Genomic DNA, 15,960 nt, shown 5'->3' on the forward strand with positions numbered 1-15,960 from the left:
TTTCATTCCCGGGAGCGAAATGTAGAAACGAAATGGATTTAAACCCGGGGAGCTAAACTCAGGGTCGAAACGAAATCGGAGTCAAAACTACTTCGGATCGAAACTAAAGTAAAACTCTGGTACGAAACGAAACGCAGATAATGTTTCGTACCTGAGGGATCACGTGATTCGCCTTCGAACGGTTTAGTTTCGACCCACACACCGAGTACGAAGTATGGCTGAATGAAGAAGAGGTTTGACCTACATGCATGCATTAGATGCATGGAGCACTAATATTTTTACCACTAACAGGAGAAAGGTGAACGCAAACTGGCTATTTGATTTTTAAGCTCAAATTTTTAACCTCTCTACAAGTATGTCAAACGTAATGGGTCGAAACTATTTATTCTCTTTTATCCCCCTCCATTCAACTTTTGGGATCGAAACTTAACTATGAGCAGCGGAGTTTCGATTAATTTAGTTTCGTTCCCGGGAGTTATGTTAGGTACTTGGTCAATACTAAACTCATTGGCGATTTTAATTTCGTGCGAGAAGAAACTGAACCTAGGCCTCGTATTTTCGTTTTCCTCAGGATCGAAACGAAACATTTTCGTTTCGTTTCACATGTCATTCCTGCTCAGGAGTGTAACTTTTTGATAAAGTGCATTTTGTTTCATGACATGATCCAGTATATTTTTGACCAGACCTCGTATCGTCCTATGTTTGCGTATTGTGCGAAGATTTTCGGATGAGAAAGTAGAAGAAAGGTGCTATTTCGCTCTCGTCCGACTGCACCTTGAATATGCAGCGAGCGTATGGGATCCGGTGCAGAAAGACTTAATCCGCGAACTGAATAAAATACAAAGGAAGGCTGCGCGTTTCGTCAAAAACTGCTATGGGCGTACAGACAGTGTTACCCAAATGTTTAGCGAATTAGGCTGGGAGCCGCTGGAAGCTCTTAGGCTGCGCGCTAGGCTTAGATTGCTTGAACAATTGAGAATGGATATCTTTAAGAGCGACACAGAGAACATAATATTAGAGCCACATTATATGTCCAGGTCCGATAGAAGCGATAAATTGAGAGAGATGTTTTGCCGAACGGATAGATAAGGGAATTCGTTTTTCCCCCGAACCATAAAGGACTTTAATAAACGCCAGCCCCAACTTCGTTGGAGCACTTCATTTTTATGGGTAAACGGCTGGTGTCCTAACACCCCCTGCCACACGCCTTTTAGGCGGCTTGCGGGGCATTATGTAGATGTTTGTGGAATCTCATGTTCTGTTTCTCTCCTCTTAGGTCCGATGGACCCTCATGGTCATCCTGTCGACGGCGTTCGCGTGCTACGTGCTGGGCGTGATGGGCGCCTCCCTCGCATGGGTGCTGCTGCTGCTCATCCTGGTGGGAACTATCACCCACGGCCGCATCTCCACGTACGTTCGATCCGTCGTTTGCCGGGAGACCCAGAAGGCGAGGAGGAGGTCGCGTGCAGCTCTCTGCCCTCTCGACGAGACCGCGGAGTGGGTCAACTTCCTCCTCAACAGATGGTGAGTAAACTCGATTGTTTCAGGCTTAGCTTTGCGAAAATCCATTGTAAACAATTAAAAAGGTATGGTACTTGTTACACACTATGTATTTAAGACGTTCGGTTGCGTCGCAGAGGCGACATCTTCAGGTACAAATATCTTGTATGATGTTGGGCACGATATGGTGGAAGTTCTTAATATTATTAAAATAAGACATTGCAATATTTCCACTGAGTTTTATTATTACACAACATGTTTCGTCGTGGCAAACAACATATGTCACACTTGATAATGTTGTTTGTAACGACGAAACGCGTTGTGTAGTAATAAAACTCAGTGGAAATATTGCAATGTCTTATTTTAATAATTTCAGGTACAGAAATCGTTATTTTTGTTGTTATTTTGTCGCTTATTTGGTTGCTATTACGCGTTGGTAGGGGTGGGTTGCGTTGGGGTTGGAGCGTTACTCAACTTCAGGGGAATTTCCAAGAGGGGGGAATGGTTGTCAAAAATATTCTCATTAGATAAATTTCTATTCCTTAATGTGCTTCTCCATAATGTCCTTTCTTATCTCCAACCCCTCCAAGCAGCCCATCCTTCTTCCCTTTTAGATGGTGAGTGCTTGTCTCAGCACTCACAAGGACTGTGAGCCAGGAGTTCGCTGGATAAATTCGTCCATTACCATTCCATACCTCTCAAACAAATGCATTAGTGCAATATTTCGATCCTGCCGCGTGAAATTCGCAAAAGATTTGGACCTTTGTCTTTCCGGGCCACTGCGAAGACCACTACGGTATCCACGTTCCTTAATTCCTATAACATCTAGTGCCATGAGCCTGGGTACAATTTTTTTCTCCTGGTAATTTATGTAAATGCATCAGCATACAGGTGGAAATCTAAATATTGAAAATTTCGGATGGAAAAACCTCGTAGATTTCACTTGCATAACTATAATCTCGACCATTTTCGTCGCTGTGGGGCATCTTCGGGTAAAAATACAGCAAAAGCACGAATGTTACAATAAAGGATAAAGGATGCTTTTCTTGTATTTGTATCTGAATATGTCGCTCAACAACGAAACTGGTCGAGATTAATGTGATCTATGTGAAATCTACAAAGCTTTTTGATTCAGCACGAAACCATTTACGAAGTCATGCCTAAAACTATCCATTTTATTTAAAAAGTCAATGCACTCGAGTTGTTAGTTGAGTCATTCTGGCACAGATTGCACATGAGGGTACCAATATACCGGTACCATACGCAGGGACAAAGTGTTAATTGGAGGATTTGACCGACAGCTAAAGTGATTTGCACCATGAGAGGATGGAGGGTATCTAAGAGTGGAGAGAAACCTGGCGTGGCATTTAGTCTGGTCATAAAGAAAGTTGCCGTGGAGATCCGACGGACGGAGAGCTATACTTGTAGGGCCCTCCACAAAGCACTCAAGAAGGGTTTAGACAGTCTGTGAAAAGACTCCGCCAACGCCGTGGTTTGAACCCGGGTCCACTGAGCGTGGAGGCCAACACTCTAGGCCAGGGGTGTCAAACACGCGGCCCGCGGGTCGCATGTGGCCCGTTCCCTTATAATCTGCGGCCCGCGGCACGATGACTTCTTCAATCGCAATCGACACTTCCTTTGCTCTTTTAAGGTTTACAGCTCTTGCAGTTGGAAGATCAAAACTTACTGACACTTCATGCATTATACCCACATGCATTTCTTCATGCACTTGTACAGGCAAAGATGTGTCAAGTATCTTGGAGTATTAGTACCAGGGATTAAAGTAAATAAACTCTTTCTTCTCTTTCAGTTGCCTTTTTAAATAATAGTAATATAGTTCCGGTAGTATTTTATATAATTCTCCTGTTATTGGTCCTGAAATACATATGCGGCCCTCGAGCTGTATGAGTTGGCTGATGCGGCCCGCCAAGGTGAATGAGTTTGACAACCCTGCTCTAGGCAGTACACCAACCCATTTCTCCCGGAGAACCTTGTTGGTCGAACATAGGGCGAGGCGTAAGACAAGGGTGTCTGCTGTCGCGCATTCTCTTCAATGTGCATGCCGAGAAGGTGGTAAGGACGGCTTAGGAAGTTTGATTTGGCCATGAAGTTGTCTTATTTTAAAGCGTTTGATTCCCGCACCAAAATATTACGAACCTTACCTGAGTTATTTTTTGGAGTTTCAAATAAAGAAAAAAAAAGAAGCATTTATCAACACCATTATTTTATTTAACTTACAAAAACTAAGTAACATATTATATATAATGAAAATTGAGTACTTAAACTAATGTTTTAGAATTCAGTATTCGAATGATAACTCCATGACGTTCCATGGCTCATCAGTGGCGAAGTTAACTGATGATGCTGCTTGTTGTGAAGCTGGCGACATCGAATGCGTGCATTTTTATGTCGTGAATAAATTGTTTGCCTTCAATTTTCACCTTAATTTTGGATTTCTCTTTTGTGGAAGGATTTATCAGAGATAAGGAATTCCTCAGTCTTTTTAGGGTTGTCTTCGTTCGGATCTCAGTTCTTTGATGTTATTCGGGGTATTAGAGGGCAGTTGTACGCCTGCAATACTTTTTTTAATTTTCATGAATGAGTTAGTGAGAGGTGAAGGGCTATATCTACCAGAAAATAGCGATTACAATAGGCACACGTTGCCCAGTCTTGGGGGTAGATTTTTTCATCTAATTTTGTGCAAAAAGTTATTTTTGCCTCACCTAAGTTAGTTGGCAGTCGAAAGAGCATAATATCAAAGTAAAATGTGAATCACCTACGTCGTTTTTTTCCTGAAATTATTCGTGGTTAACAACAGTGCACCGTTCTTTGATTATCTAGGGAGCCTATTTACTCCGTCTTTCTTTATTGCAATTTGGCATGTGTGTTTAAAGTCGAAATAATGAAATTTTCAAAATTTGTTCTACTTTTTCATTTCTACTTAAGGAAATTTCTGTAACGTTGCTGACAACATCGTCATGATGGTCTTATACAGTAATCGATGCTGTTATTATTCTCCGAAGCCTAGTGTAGTGACTTTCAACGCAAGATCTTCGGGCTTGGATGCCATTTGATATTGAACTCTTTCAGTTCTTAGCTAAATCCCGCTTGGATGCCAGTTCAAGTGACCAGTGTCCTTTCTAAACCTAGCGCCTATTCCGTAGTTACCTAGGAAGTGTGCTGTTAAAGTTTTCCTTAGATTCTCGTTGGATATTGTTGTAAAATATCGATATGTTTTTTGAATCTGTTAGTATTCTTTGTAAACCGACATACTGAAGCAGCTATATTGCAGACTTTATCGGGCTAACTGGTTCGGCAAATAATTTAGCCTGAATATGCCAGCAAAAAGCTGTTTGGAACTGCATCTAACTTTAAATAATGTGATTGCCGTCACAGAAATAATTTTAAAGATTTTGAAAACATTCTGTTGTTGACAATGAGAAAAATGTGTGATTTTGAATTAAGAGAAAGCAGTTTTTAGGGCAATACGATATCCATAATTAAATCAAATGAAAGGATAAGAAATTGCTTTCTCCTATACAGAGTGGAGAAAAATCGTTTGGCGAAGGCGTTTTTTTACCTTGGATAGCTGATGCCAGTAGCAACCAAAATAACAGTGATGTATTAACAAACATTATTATTAATTTGGGTTCTTCCTGGCATCAGCTTCACAAGACTAAAATTTCGTGGAAAATTTTTTCTCCATCCTGTACAGTCAATGGCACCCTTCCAATAACCATATGGCCTTCCACCATACACGCTTGTTCAACAGCCGCACAGGACGATTGTAAATGAGCTGCGAGATTTTTTAAAACAATTCTCGAACACTAAAGGATGAAGTTCGCAATGAAAAAATATTTAACTCAGCCGGGATTCGAACCCGGACCTCCAAATTGCCGGTCAGGATAAATGAATATTCGCTTTGAGAAAATGGCTCGGTGATGTAAATGGCTTACACGCCTGACCGTCAATTGGGAGATTCGGGTTCGAATCCTGGCTAAGTCAAATATTTTTTCATGCTGAACTTCATCCTTGGTGCATTGAACTTTGCACCCGTTCGCGTGACCGCGTACGAAGTCACTTATTTCATGCAGAGCAAGCAATTCTCTCTTATGATGTTACGGTGGCTAATGGGATCGGTTGATGCAGTTGTGCGTTTAAGACGAGATGGTTGAGTTGGGCAGGTTCTTGATGACGCAGCAGGCGAGTCTCGGTCCGGCGTTTCCGCTCACGAGGCTCTCGTCGTCTCCGCCGAGGCCGAAGTCGTCGGCGTTCTCGTGGATGACAAGCGAGCGGCCGATCACGCCCAGCTCGCCTCCGATCTCCACGGCCAGCATCTGGCCGGGCGCAGCCAGGCTGATGAACGCCACTCCCAGCTCGTTCGCCTCGATGTTGCCGAAGTCACCGGCGTGCCTGTTGATGTCCATCGGACCTCCGTGGGTGCTCTGCAAAACGATATATGTACAATGTAATGATCGTGAAGATCGGGAAGTCGTCGGACTAATGTTCCTCTGTTTTAAATATTTAAAAACCTATGGAGAATAAATCATTAAGTCCAAATAAAAGCCCGTTTTGGCAATAAACAGCGATAAATAAAGCACTAAAGGCTATATTGACGAATGTTAAAGTTTATCTAAAGAATTTTATGGTTTTACGATGAGTGAGAATGAACAACAAATTTTGAGCGTATGCAACCCGCGTGCCACCAAAAATGTCTGCCTAGGGTGGGGCGCGCTCACTCTTGGGGCCGTATCTCGGTAACCACTGGTCACAATAGGAATATATTTTAGGAGCAGCATGCCAAATGCCCATTGTATCGTTAGTTACCATAGAAAATCAGTTGAAAAGTACCAGCGCCTTCTTATCGCCATTCATATCCGAAAAACAGCCGAAAATACCAAAATTTCTCAACTTTGAGTGCGATGCGGCACGTTTTCCCGTTATCCAATTGCAATAATATTTTACAGGATATGTTTTTACACCAATTGGCATAAAATGAGGGGGTGTCCCGAAAGAAATTCGAAAAATCGAAAAATAAGGACCACCCTAATGTACATGCATGTAGATTATGTTGTTAGATCAGAGCTACTGAGGGTACTATTCAATGAATTTTCACTTAGTAACGCTGAAACTCCCTTAATCCCCACCGCCAACAAAAAAATGTGACGGTAATAAGTTAAAACATTTTTTCATATGCAGCTGAAGGAACAGACAATAGAAAAAGGACGAGGACAACGGTGCTGTGGTAGATGGAAAAAGCCAGAAATCAGAGGGTAAAAATGCTACCTTGTTCCTATCCCTTTCTTTCCTTACCTCTGAATTTATTTGAATGAACATCTATATAAATAAACAGCTATCCGACTGAAGCAGCAATTGCCCGTTTTATGAATATCTACCAGCATTACTACATTTGTTTTTTGTGAAAGAGACGTGAAAACTTTGACTTACATTAATTTTCATACTACGTGGCAACTCTGACTTACATTGAGATATGAAGTGAAACACTTTGCACTTTCCACATAAAAAATTTATTACACTAGAGTCGACATGTTTCGACATGTTTGACACTGAGTCTTGATAATGCTGCAGTGCAGCGAAACATGTCGACTCTAGTGTAATAAATTTTTTATGTGGAAAGTGCAAAGTGTTTCACTTCATATCTCATAATGGATCTCCACAAAGTATCTGCCTCATTCATCCAATTCTGACTTACATTAATTTTCATACTACATTATTAGTTTTAGTCCAATCATTTATCAAATATAAGTCATTGTATATCTACCCGGCCGTTGCTTATGATATTCTGTATTATTCTTTCTTAGTTGAAGCTAATCTTATTGTTAGTTGAAACCCTTTAGAGGAGAAAAATTGCCGTTATCAGGATACAACCTTAAAATATTTTCATATGAATTCATATCTTGGTCCTACAGCGCAAAATTAACACGCCTGTGGATTTGTATGGAGTGAAGTTTGCCCTCATATATCCAAGAAAAATTTCGTTTTGAATAACTTAGTGAGGGAGCAGCAGAAGTTACCATGGTATCCAAGTGGAGAATCTTTTTTAGTTGAAAATTTGAATTCTTTACAGAATTCCACTGTGCCTTTCATATCGAATAGATATTATGTTTGTGTATAATAAAAACACAATTTTCTACACATGTACTCTCGGAGTAATGGCCATTTCCTCACTAGGAGGAATAGCAAGTTGCTTATTACTTATGAGGGAGTTCGGAGACCCACTGGAAATTCAAGTGTAATAAGTAGAGATGTGTGAAAATCGCAAATGCGATAAATGCGATATAGATGCGATGTGCGCAAATAAATGCGACATAGATGCGATGACTGGACTTTTATGATATTTTTACGCAAATTTGCCTTTTCGATTGCAAAATTCGTACATTAGCGCAGTTGAAATGCTCCGCCGACACTCACCGCTTAAAGCATGTGAGCGACTGGCCAGCTGCTAGTTGGCTGGGACTCTACGTGGCCGCGAACTACAAGTGGGCGCGGGCAAGCTACACCTCCTCCACTATATGTCTTATTCCATAATTTATTATTGTTCTACAACATAATTATTTAAAATATTCTGTATTTTGTCATATAAATGTGTTTCACTACATTTTATCGTCATCTACCTCATTATGAAAATATAAAAAATAGACGCTACAAAATGCTATAAACTGTTATTGAAAGTGCGATAAAATAAAAATGAAAGTGCGATTTTCACGTATCTCTAGTAAAAAGGCGTTTTCCTTTTGTTTGACCTCGACCCTAATGGCCTGTTCTTAACTCATATACTGATAGGATAAAGTCAAGATAAAAGATTCATTTCCGGTTTCGCTTAAACTTTCAGTGCCATAATTTTATTTCATATGCCCTCTAATATTCGAAGATGTTTTATTATTTGGAGTGAGCTTCCACTGTCGAAGAATCAGCATTTTACTCTTTTTCATTTTGTGGCCTGTTTGGGTAATTATTTCAGGGGTTTTCAGTACTTATGCTTTGCTAGAGTGCCTATACTTACCAATTATTAATGCTTCATAAATTTATAGAGTATGTGCGTGCATTTTTTTGATGACGCAAGGATGTGATTTTTTTATGATTATGTGAGTGCATGACCTTGAAAATGGTCGCAGACTTTGATTTAAGTTATTAAAATATTTTAAGTGTAATTTATCGTTCCTTTTAGTAGCTTTTGGATGGGAATTGGCGGATGCCCGGGGAAATCCGATTATTTTTCACTCATTTATCGTATGTTCTATCATGAATCGAAGAAAAAGTGATTATTCGTTAAACGATACCGTATACGTAGTGAATTTTCAATTCATCCTCGAGGAAAATTTTGTATTAGGTCTCCATTGAGCTCGGTGTGTCGGGATGGGGTTAAAACGATGAGGGTGTCGTAATCTCTTTATATGGATGCACTGTGAAAGAAGTCAAGTGTGTTTTATTTCCACACGTGCTGATAGAATTGGCCTGACGAGACATATTCACACGAGCGCATGAATGTTGTTTTTTTAACTCAAGAGCCTTTATCGCATTTATATTATACAAACACCAAGGTTACGCTACGTAATGTGCGACTCAGAGTAAATATGATTTGTTTTATTTTCACTGCCTGCTTTTTTTGTATATCACTAGGGTGGCCTTTTTGTCAGGATTTAATTCTATGCGCAGCAGATTTTTCTTGAATAGAAAGCAAAACGGTGCCTAAGAGACATATTACGGTTTCTGAATCGAATACGACATCTTTAGAGATTGGTATTATGGACTGAAATATTGCGCTGAATTTGGTAAAAGGTGTACGTTTTCTATTCATGTGATATTATCCCTACGACCCAGACAAAAATTAAAATTTATTGTTAGATATTTGTTTATATTTTACTTTTTCCCATTTTCACTGAATGAAATATATTTGACAATCTCTGTAACCAAATTGACCAAGCTACTTAAATGTTACTCTCCTATTTCAGTGAGAGAGATCTAATTAAATCTATTTCGTAATGACGGAAATTAAGAAGTGGTTTCTGAAAATTGACTTACGAATGAATCAGTTGAAAAGGTTCATATTGAGAATCGGATTAAAACCAGTAATTTCTGTATTTAATCATTCTGAAAGTGTTAAAAATTATGGAATTGCTACTTCCTATAAAAAAGAAATAAAAGTGGAAATAAGTGAAAAATATAAAATATGTCATAGAAAAATATATTAAATAATTATGGTGAAATATCTAAATTCTGTTGTGTGTTAACAAATGCCGTTTCTCTGGTTCATATCAAAATTGTTAATTTTAAGTTTCTGCTATTAGTAATGTAACATTACTCCCGCAACACAGACAAATGCGCAAAATAATAATTGAAACCTTAATTTAACTGATAACTTCAGGCTTTACTTTGTGAAACCTATCCATGTTGGAAATAAAGAAATAAAATTTTGTAAGGTTCACTATTATGGGCACGACCCGGGTTTCGTAACTTGGTTACATCGGCAGGTGACTGATCTTACATGCATCTTATATGTATACACACAGATATATACAGGATTAGCGGGGTACATTGAATTATCCTCTTTTTCTTCCCCAACACCGCCACCTTCTTTAGCTCTCGTCTCCTCACCCACTTTAACCCCGCCCTCCCCTCGCTGGTCAGATACCTATCCTCACAGGAAAAAACCTTGTCCCAAATCAAGGCTGTCCTTCCCCCCATTCCATTCCATGCTTAGCCCCTTCCCCTGCCCTCTCAACCAGTCCTTTCCCTTTCCGATAGATGTCCTCACTGTCATATGTGTGTTCAAATATAAGATGCATGTAAGATCAGTTACCTGACGATGTAACCGAGTTACGAAGATATTTAGTGATTTTTTCGGGTATTCTTCCGCGTTTATCTATTTTGTAGGACAATATTTCGCCATCGTTCCAGTTGGCTTCCTCAGGCCCACTGAACCTGTGGACCTGAGGCAGCCAACTGGAACGTTGGCGAAATATTGTCCTACAAAATGGATAAACGGAGAAGAATACCCGAAAAATCACTAAATATCATCATAATCTCCGCGGAAGCCTACTTGAAAACCAAGTTACGAAACCCGGGTCGTGCCCATTATTAAATGATAGGTAACCTTAATTGGCTGATTGGGGTGAACATGGTTTACCGGGACAGCTTTTATGGGCTTTCAGTGCGTCAAGTAATGTGAGTCAAACAATAGCTATGGGTTAAACAAGACTAAAAACAATTCAATACGTAAAACAGGCTAATGGTTTAACCTCGTTGTACTCACGTTGAATGGATTGAAGTGCGGTCCCGCTTTGGAGCAGTCTCCGCCTTGGGCCGCGTCCCTGTGCAGGTGGAAGCCGTGCAGCCCGGGTTTGAGACCCTGCACGGTCCCCGACAGCACCACCGGCCCTCCCCTCACCTCCTGCGTCACGAACACGCCTCCGGAAATGTCGGGAGTCACGCCTTCCGCCGTCACGAGCACGCAAATGGACGTCCTCGGCGGGAACATTGTTGGAGGCGGCGGTGGGGGCGTGGTCGTAGTCGTAGTCGTGGTCGTGGTTGGCCTCATGGTTGTCGTCGTCGTCGTAGTCGTTGGTCTCATTGTTGTCGTGGTTGTCGTAGTCGTGGGTCTCATTGTTGTTGTAGTTGTCGTAGTCGTGGGTCTCATTGTCGTAGTCGTCGTAGATGTGGTCGTCGTTGTGGTTGTCGTGGGCCTTCTTGTTGTCGTCGTCGTGGTCGTTGTGGGTCTCCTTGTTGTCGTTGTCCTCCTCGTGGTTGGGAGCTCGAATGCTATCTGTGAAAGAATGGGTTTGGGCGTACATCAGGCTTTAATCTTTGCGAAAATGTCCGAAGACGCGGAAATCCGAATACCAATTACAGTTGGATAAAATAAATCATTGGTAGGAGAGTAGGTGTTGAAGCTTGTACGTGGAGGAACGGCTCCATATTATCAATAAATGATAGGTACTTTGTTACTTCCACAAAATATTTATAAAAGTTTCTATTTTATAACCGGTTTCGGCTGTTACGCCATTATCAAGTAGAGAAAACATGACCCGCTTTCCTTAAGTTAAGAGTTTTGATTGACGAGAGCCATGTTAACAACGTCAAAAAATATTAGATAACACAAAATCTTGCACTCGGCGGTTTAACATATATTCTCCTCCAAAGGTGTGATTCCCAAGTCAATCGAAAAACCGGTGTCGGATATATGATGTTTTTACACGTTTTTTTCATGCCTGTTACATCGATGGAAGCTTTTAATTGATTTTAACCCACATACCACCATGTCCGGTATAGTCCACAAATTTCCACAGGGAAGAATGATGCCTCGGTAGCTTAACTGGCTAAAGCACTCGGCCGGAAATCGAGGGATCCGGGTTCGAATCCCGGTCAAGGCGAATGATTTTTTCTCTGTGGATTTTTCGCCCACTTTCCACTGTCGGATCGGTTTGAAATATGGCACCCTTACTTGCTTCCGATGGCAATAATATATTTATTAATCAGACATTTGAAATTTTGTTTGTTGTGCTCTGATTAGGTAACTAAATTTTCACACTGAAAAATAGTTTTAGATTTTCTCATTAGATGGTGGTAGTTATAAATTTTATTTTAACCCTTGAATACGGGAATACTATCGAAGAATGAATCCCTTGGTTTTTTCCGTGGTATAGGTGCTATGCGCTTATGTTATGATTTTAGAGAAATATTTTTATCTGCTCTGATTTTTGCGAAAAAATGTCTTACACATTGACTTAATACTGCATCATTGAAAGGGAGAAATCCCAATCGGCGTCAAGTGTGGCTACACTCTTCTCTTACTTAAATCTAAACATTTTTGGACGTCTATCTGAGGCCCTAATATTTAAGAGCGTGGATTCCTTCAGGCCTATAAACGTGCATGGCAGCGTTTGCTGTTATATTAATGGCAAAAGTCGGCAACGAGAAATAAAAAAATAGAGGTTACCAAATAAATGAGCGATCGTTAAGTTTGGTAATGTGTTTTTATTTTGAAAGAAATCACTAGAGAAAATATTTTTGCCTGCTATAATTGATGGCTAAAAAATTCATTCTTTTATCCATCAAACTGAAATTTTGAACTAAATACCATGGATGAAATAGGTAAATGATAGGGTAGAAAATAAAGAAATACCTACATTTTCCAAGCCCCAAAAGATTTATTCCATGAAAAAAGTAAAGGAATAATTGCAGAAATATCATCCTATGATCTGCCTCTAAATCCTTCTATTTCACCTTCGCTGCTACTTATTCTTTCACGCCTTTTTGGCTATCTTGATTCACACCCTAATTCTACCTGGAATCCGTGTAATTGCCTTTTCGTCTATCTCGTGAGGGCTTCTCTTGTAATTCCTCAAACGTAGATAGTAATTTGTTCGCTCGTACCCTTCAAGGCTTATCTTTCACGAAGGTCTTACGTGTAATTCCTATTTTCAAGGTGTTGCTTCCATGTGCTTTGGTTCCCATGAGTAGCGTATAAAGGCAGAATTCCTTTTGCGTAGCGTAATTAAGCCCGATCCGTATGCGTCTGCCCTATCCTCCCATCTATAGCATGAAACGGCTTGAGGAACGGACGAGAAGTAATGTATTTGGTTTGGTACCAAATATGACACAAGTAGGTGCTTGGTACAAGCAACGCTCTTAGGGGATTGAGAAATTCGCTCAGTTGCCCATTTAGAGAATTTTAGTGCTCATATTGGAGTGGAAGCTTCCCTGAACTTGGGCTGAAGCATCGCGTGCATCCCATTTTAAAGAAGGCCGTCCTGCGTAACAAAGCGTATCTAATGTTTCTTAAAACTTCACAATTATTCAAATCTTTTTGAGTTATACCGACTGTCGTTCAAAGCAGTCGTTTTCGTCGCTCGGAAATATTTTTTAACGCAGTCAGACGAAAATAATTTGTTTGAATGGAATTGCTGTTAACTTGCGAATTAAAATTTCTGTATAAGTCCCTTATAATAGCTATGCTTACGTTTGAGAAGAAAAATGTAATTTCAGTGGGAATTTTAATCTGCACAGTAACATTTTTAGTCATCTATTTTTCGTCATGACATAACTGTTATTTTTTACAACTTTACGCATTTATAATATCACGTATATTTGGGCCAATCAACTCAGTTTTTGGTTGCGTGATTAATACCGGGTGTTCATAAATGAATATCGGGATTTTAACGCTTTATAATATTTATTACATTATACTTACAGTTATAAATTATATGTAAAATGAAAGAGCAACTCAAATAGTTTTGTTTTTTTTAGCAACAATGCACATGTGCGTGAAATGTTTCCGCCGCGATCCGATAGAAAGCGGTAGTAGCAAAGATGGCGACTAGTGAACAGGAAGCGTTCTGTGTTTTACAGTTTGCAAAGGCTGAATCTCTGAATCTGTGCAACGTGCGTTCCGTATTAAATTCGGTTGTGATCCTCCATCCTCCAGTGACAATAACATCCGTAGATAATATCATCAGTTTGAAGATACAGGCCTTTGTATAGGGAAGAGCACGGGACGACCTAGAGTTAGCGAAGAGACTGTTGAGCGAGTGAGAGAGTCATTCACTCCTAGCCCAAAGAAATCAGTCCGGAAGGTGAGTTAGAAATTCCTGTGTCGACTGCTTGGAAAGTTTTAAGGAATGGCTTACAATGACGTCCTTACCGTTTACAGTTATTACAGGCTCTAAAGCCCACAGACCACGGATTATCTGCCAACTTCATCATGGAAATGTTGTTTCATGATGATGATGATTTTCTGGGTCATGTTGTCTTCAGTGATGAATCGACCTTTCACCTCAGTGGACGTGTATACACTCATAATGTGCGTATCTGGGGTTACTGTTCAACACACGTTGCAGAGTAACTAAGATTTACTCTTTGCAAATTGTAAAACACAACGCTTTCTGTTCACAAGTCGGCATCTTTGCTACTACCGTTTTCTAGCGGATCGCGGCGGAAACATTTCACGCACATGCGCATTGTTGCTAAAAAAAACAAAACTGTTTTAGTTGCTCTTGTATTTGACACATAATTTATAACTGTGAGTATAATGTAATAAATATTATAAAGCGTCAAAACCCCGATATTCATTTATAAACACCCGGTATTTTGGCTGATGTACGTTATAACGAACTTATTAACTCAGTGGGCAGTGAGAAACTCTATACTTAGGTCCCGCCAATTTTAATGGACTTCAAGACCGAACGTACCACGTTTTAAGCTCACTAATTCATAAGTCATAGATTCTATGTATAGGGACAGTTATTTTCCTTAGGCCGCCTCGCTTTTCGAGGATTAATTTTGATTGCTTTCGTAGCCGTCACCCGGAATTTGAACCTACAGTCAGGAGGCCAATCAATGCTCTACTTACTATGCTGTTATAATACCCTTTCTGCTTGCGCTATCCGAAAACTACACTGAGAATAATAATGATTAATAATAAAATAACTATTAAGAGAGAAAAATCGTTATTGAATCAAAATAGTGTAGCATTCAGCTAAAAATATTTGCATAATTATTGATTGAAAAATGTATTTAACTAAATTAATGGTTTGAGGCGTTCGTATTTAACTAATTTGCGCCTAACTAATATGAGATACTTGAGCATCGTAGGATGGTACATTTAATGGCAGTATTTTAAAAGCAATATATGTACGACATTAGGTAGTAACATTAGAACACACATTTGTTATGAATCTAGTTGCCATGGCACAACGTCCCTGAGGGCGGTTTTGAATCGATTTTTACTTTCGGAATAAAACTAAATACCTTTCCTTTATTTTCGGTTCTGACTTATGGAATTTAGAATATATGCACCACTCGACTCATTCGTGACTTTTCAATTAGCTTTAGCATATAATATTCAGTATCTATCCGAAGAGTTCGGAATATCAGTAATTTGAGGTGATTCCTAATTTTTTGTATGTATAATTTATTGCCATGCAAATTAAACTTTAAGTACTTACCATTGGTCTCTCATAGTTGTACCCTTCATCTTCCTGGGCTAGCCGAGCATAGATAGGTCGCCAGTAATCTTGGGCCTGAGCTGCCGATGCTGAGAGAACTATTAGGAAGGCGAAACTCAACCGCCTGTAAAAAAAATAGAGCCCAGTTACAAGAATCATTAAATTCTTACGTTTTAATTTACTCATTCATTTCTTCTTTTTAAAATTGGCGTTTTCCAGCGATACTATGTGGAATAAGGTAGTTTCCTATTATTTTTTTATTGCCTAAATCGAAAGATAATTACTCCTGGAGTACGTATTTCACGCTTTCAGATTTTTAAATGACAATATCTATTTTTCGCGATTAAATGAAAAATGAAAATTTTCAAGCGCGCGAAAACGCGACGGGTAAGTATGAATGCCGGGAAATCTCCGTGTGACGTCGTTCTGGTTCCCCCTGCCGTAAGTGAGGTGACCTTGGGGCGAGGCTCTGAGCGCTCATTTTACGCAGGATGCT

General features: G+C 39.8%; 1 protein-coding gene across 1 annotated transcript in view; it reads left to right on the top strand.

Moving 5' to 3' along the window:
* The window catches only part of LOC124167829, a 264,122-nt gene that overhangs the window by 105,322 nt on the left and 142,840 nt on the right, over positions 1-15,960 (top strand). Inside the window, exon 2 of the mRNA XM_046545868.1 lies at positions 1,277-1,524. Coding sequence (XP_046401824.1) covers positions 1,277-1,524 — 248 coding nt within the window. The remainder of the gene's footprint in view (positions 1-1,276; positions 1,525-15,960) is intronic.

Source organism: Ischnura elegans, chromosome 11, assembly GCF_921293095.1.
Source record: "Ischnura elegans chromosome 11, ioIscEleg1.1, whole genome shotgun sequence".
NCBI lineage: Eukaryota > Metazoa > Arthropoda > Insecta > Odonata > Coenagrionidae > Ischnura > Ischnura elegans.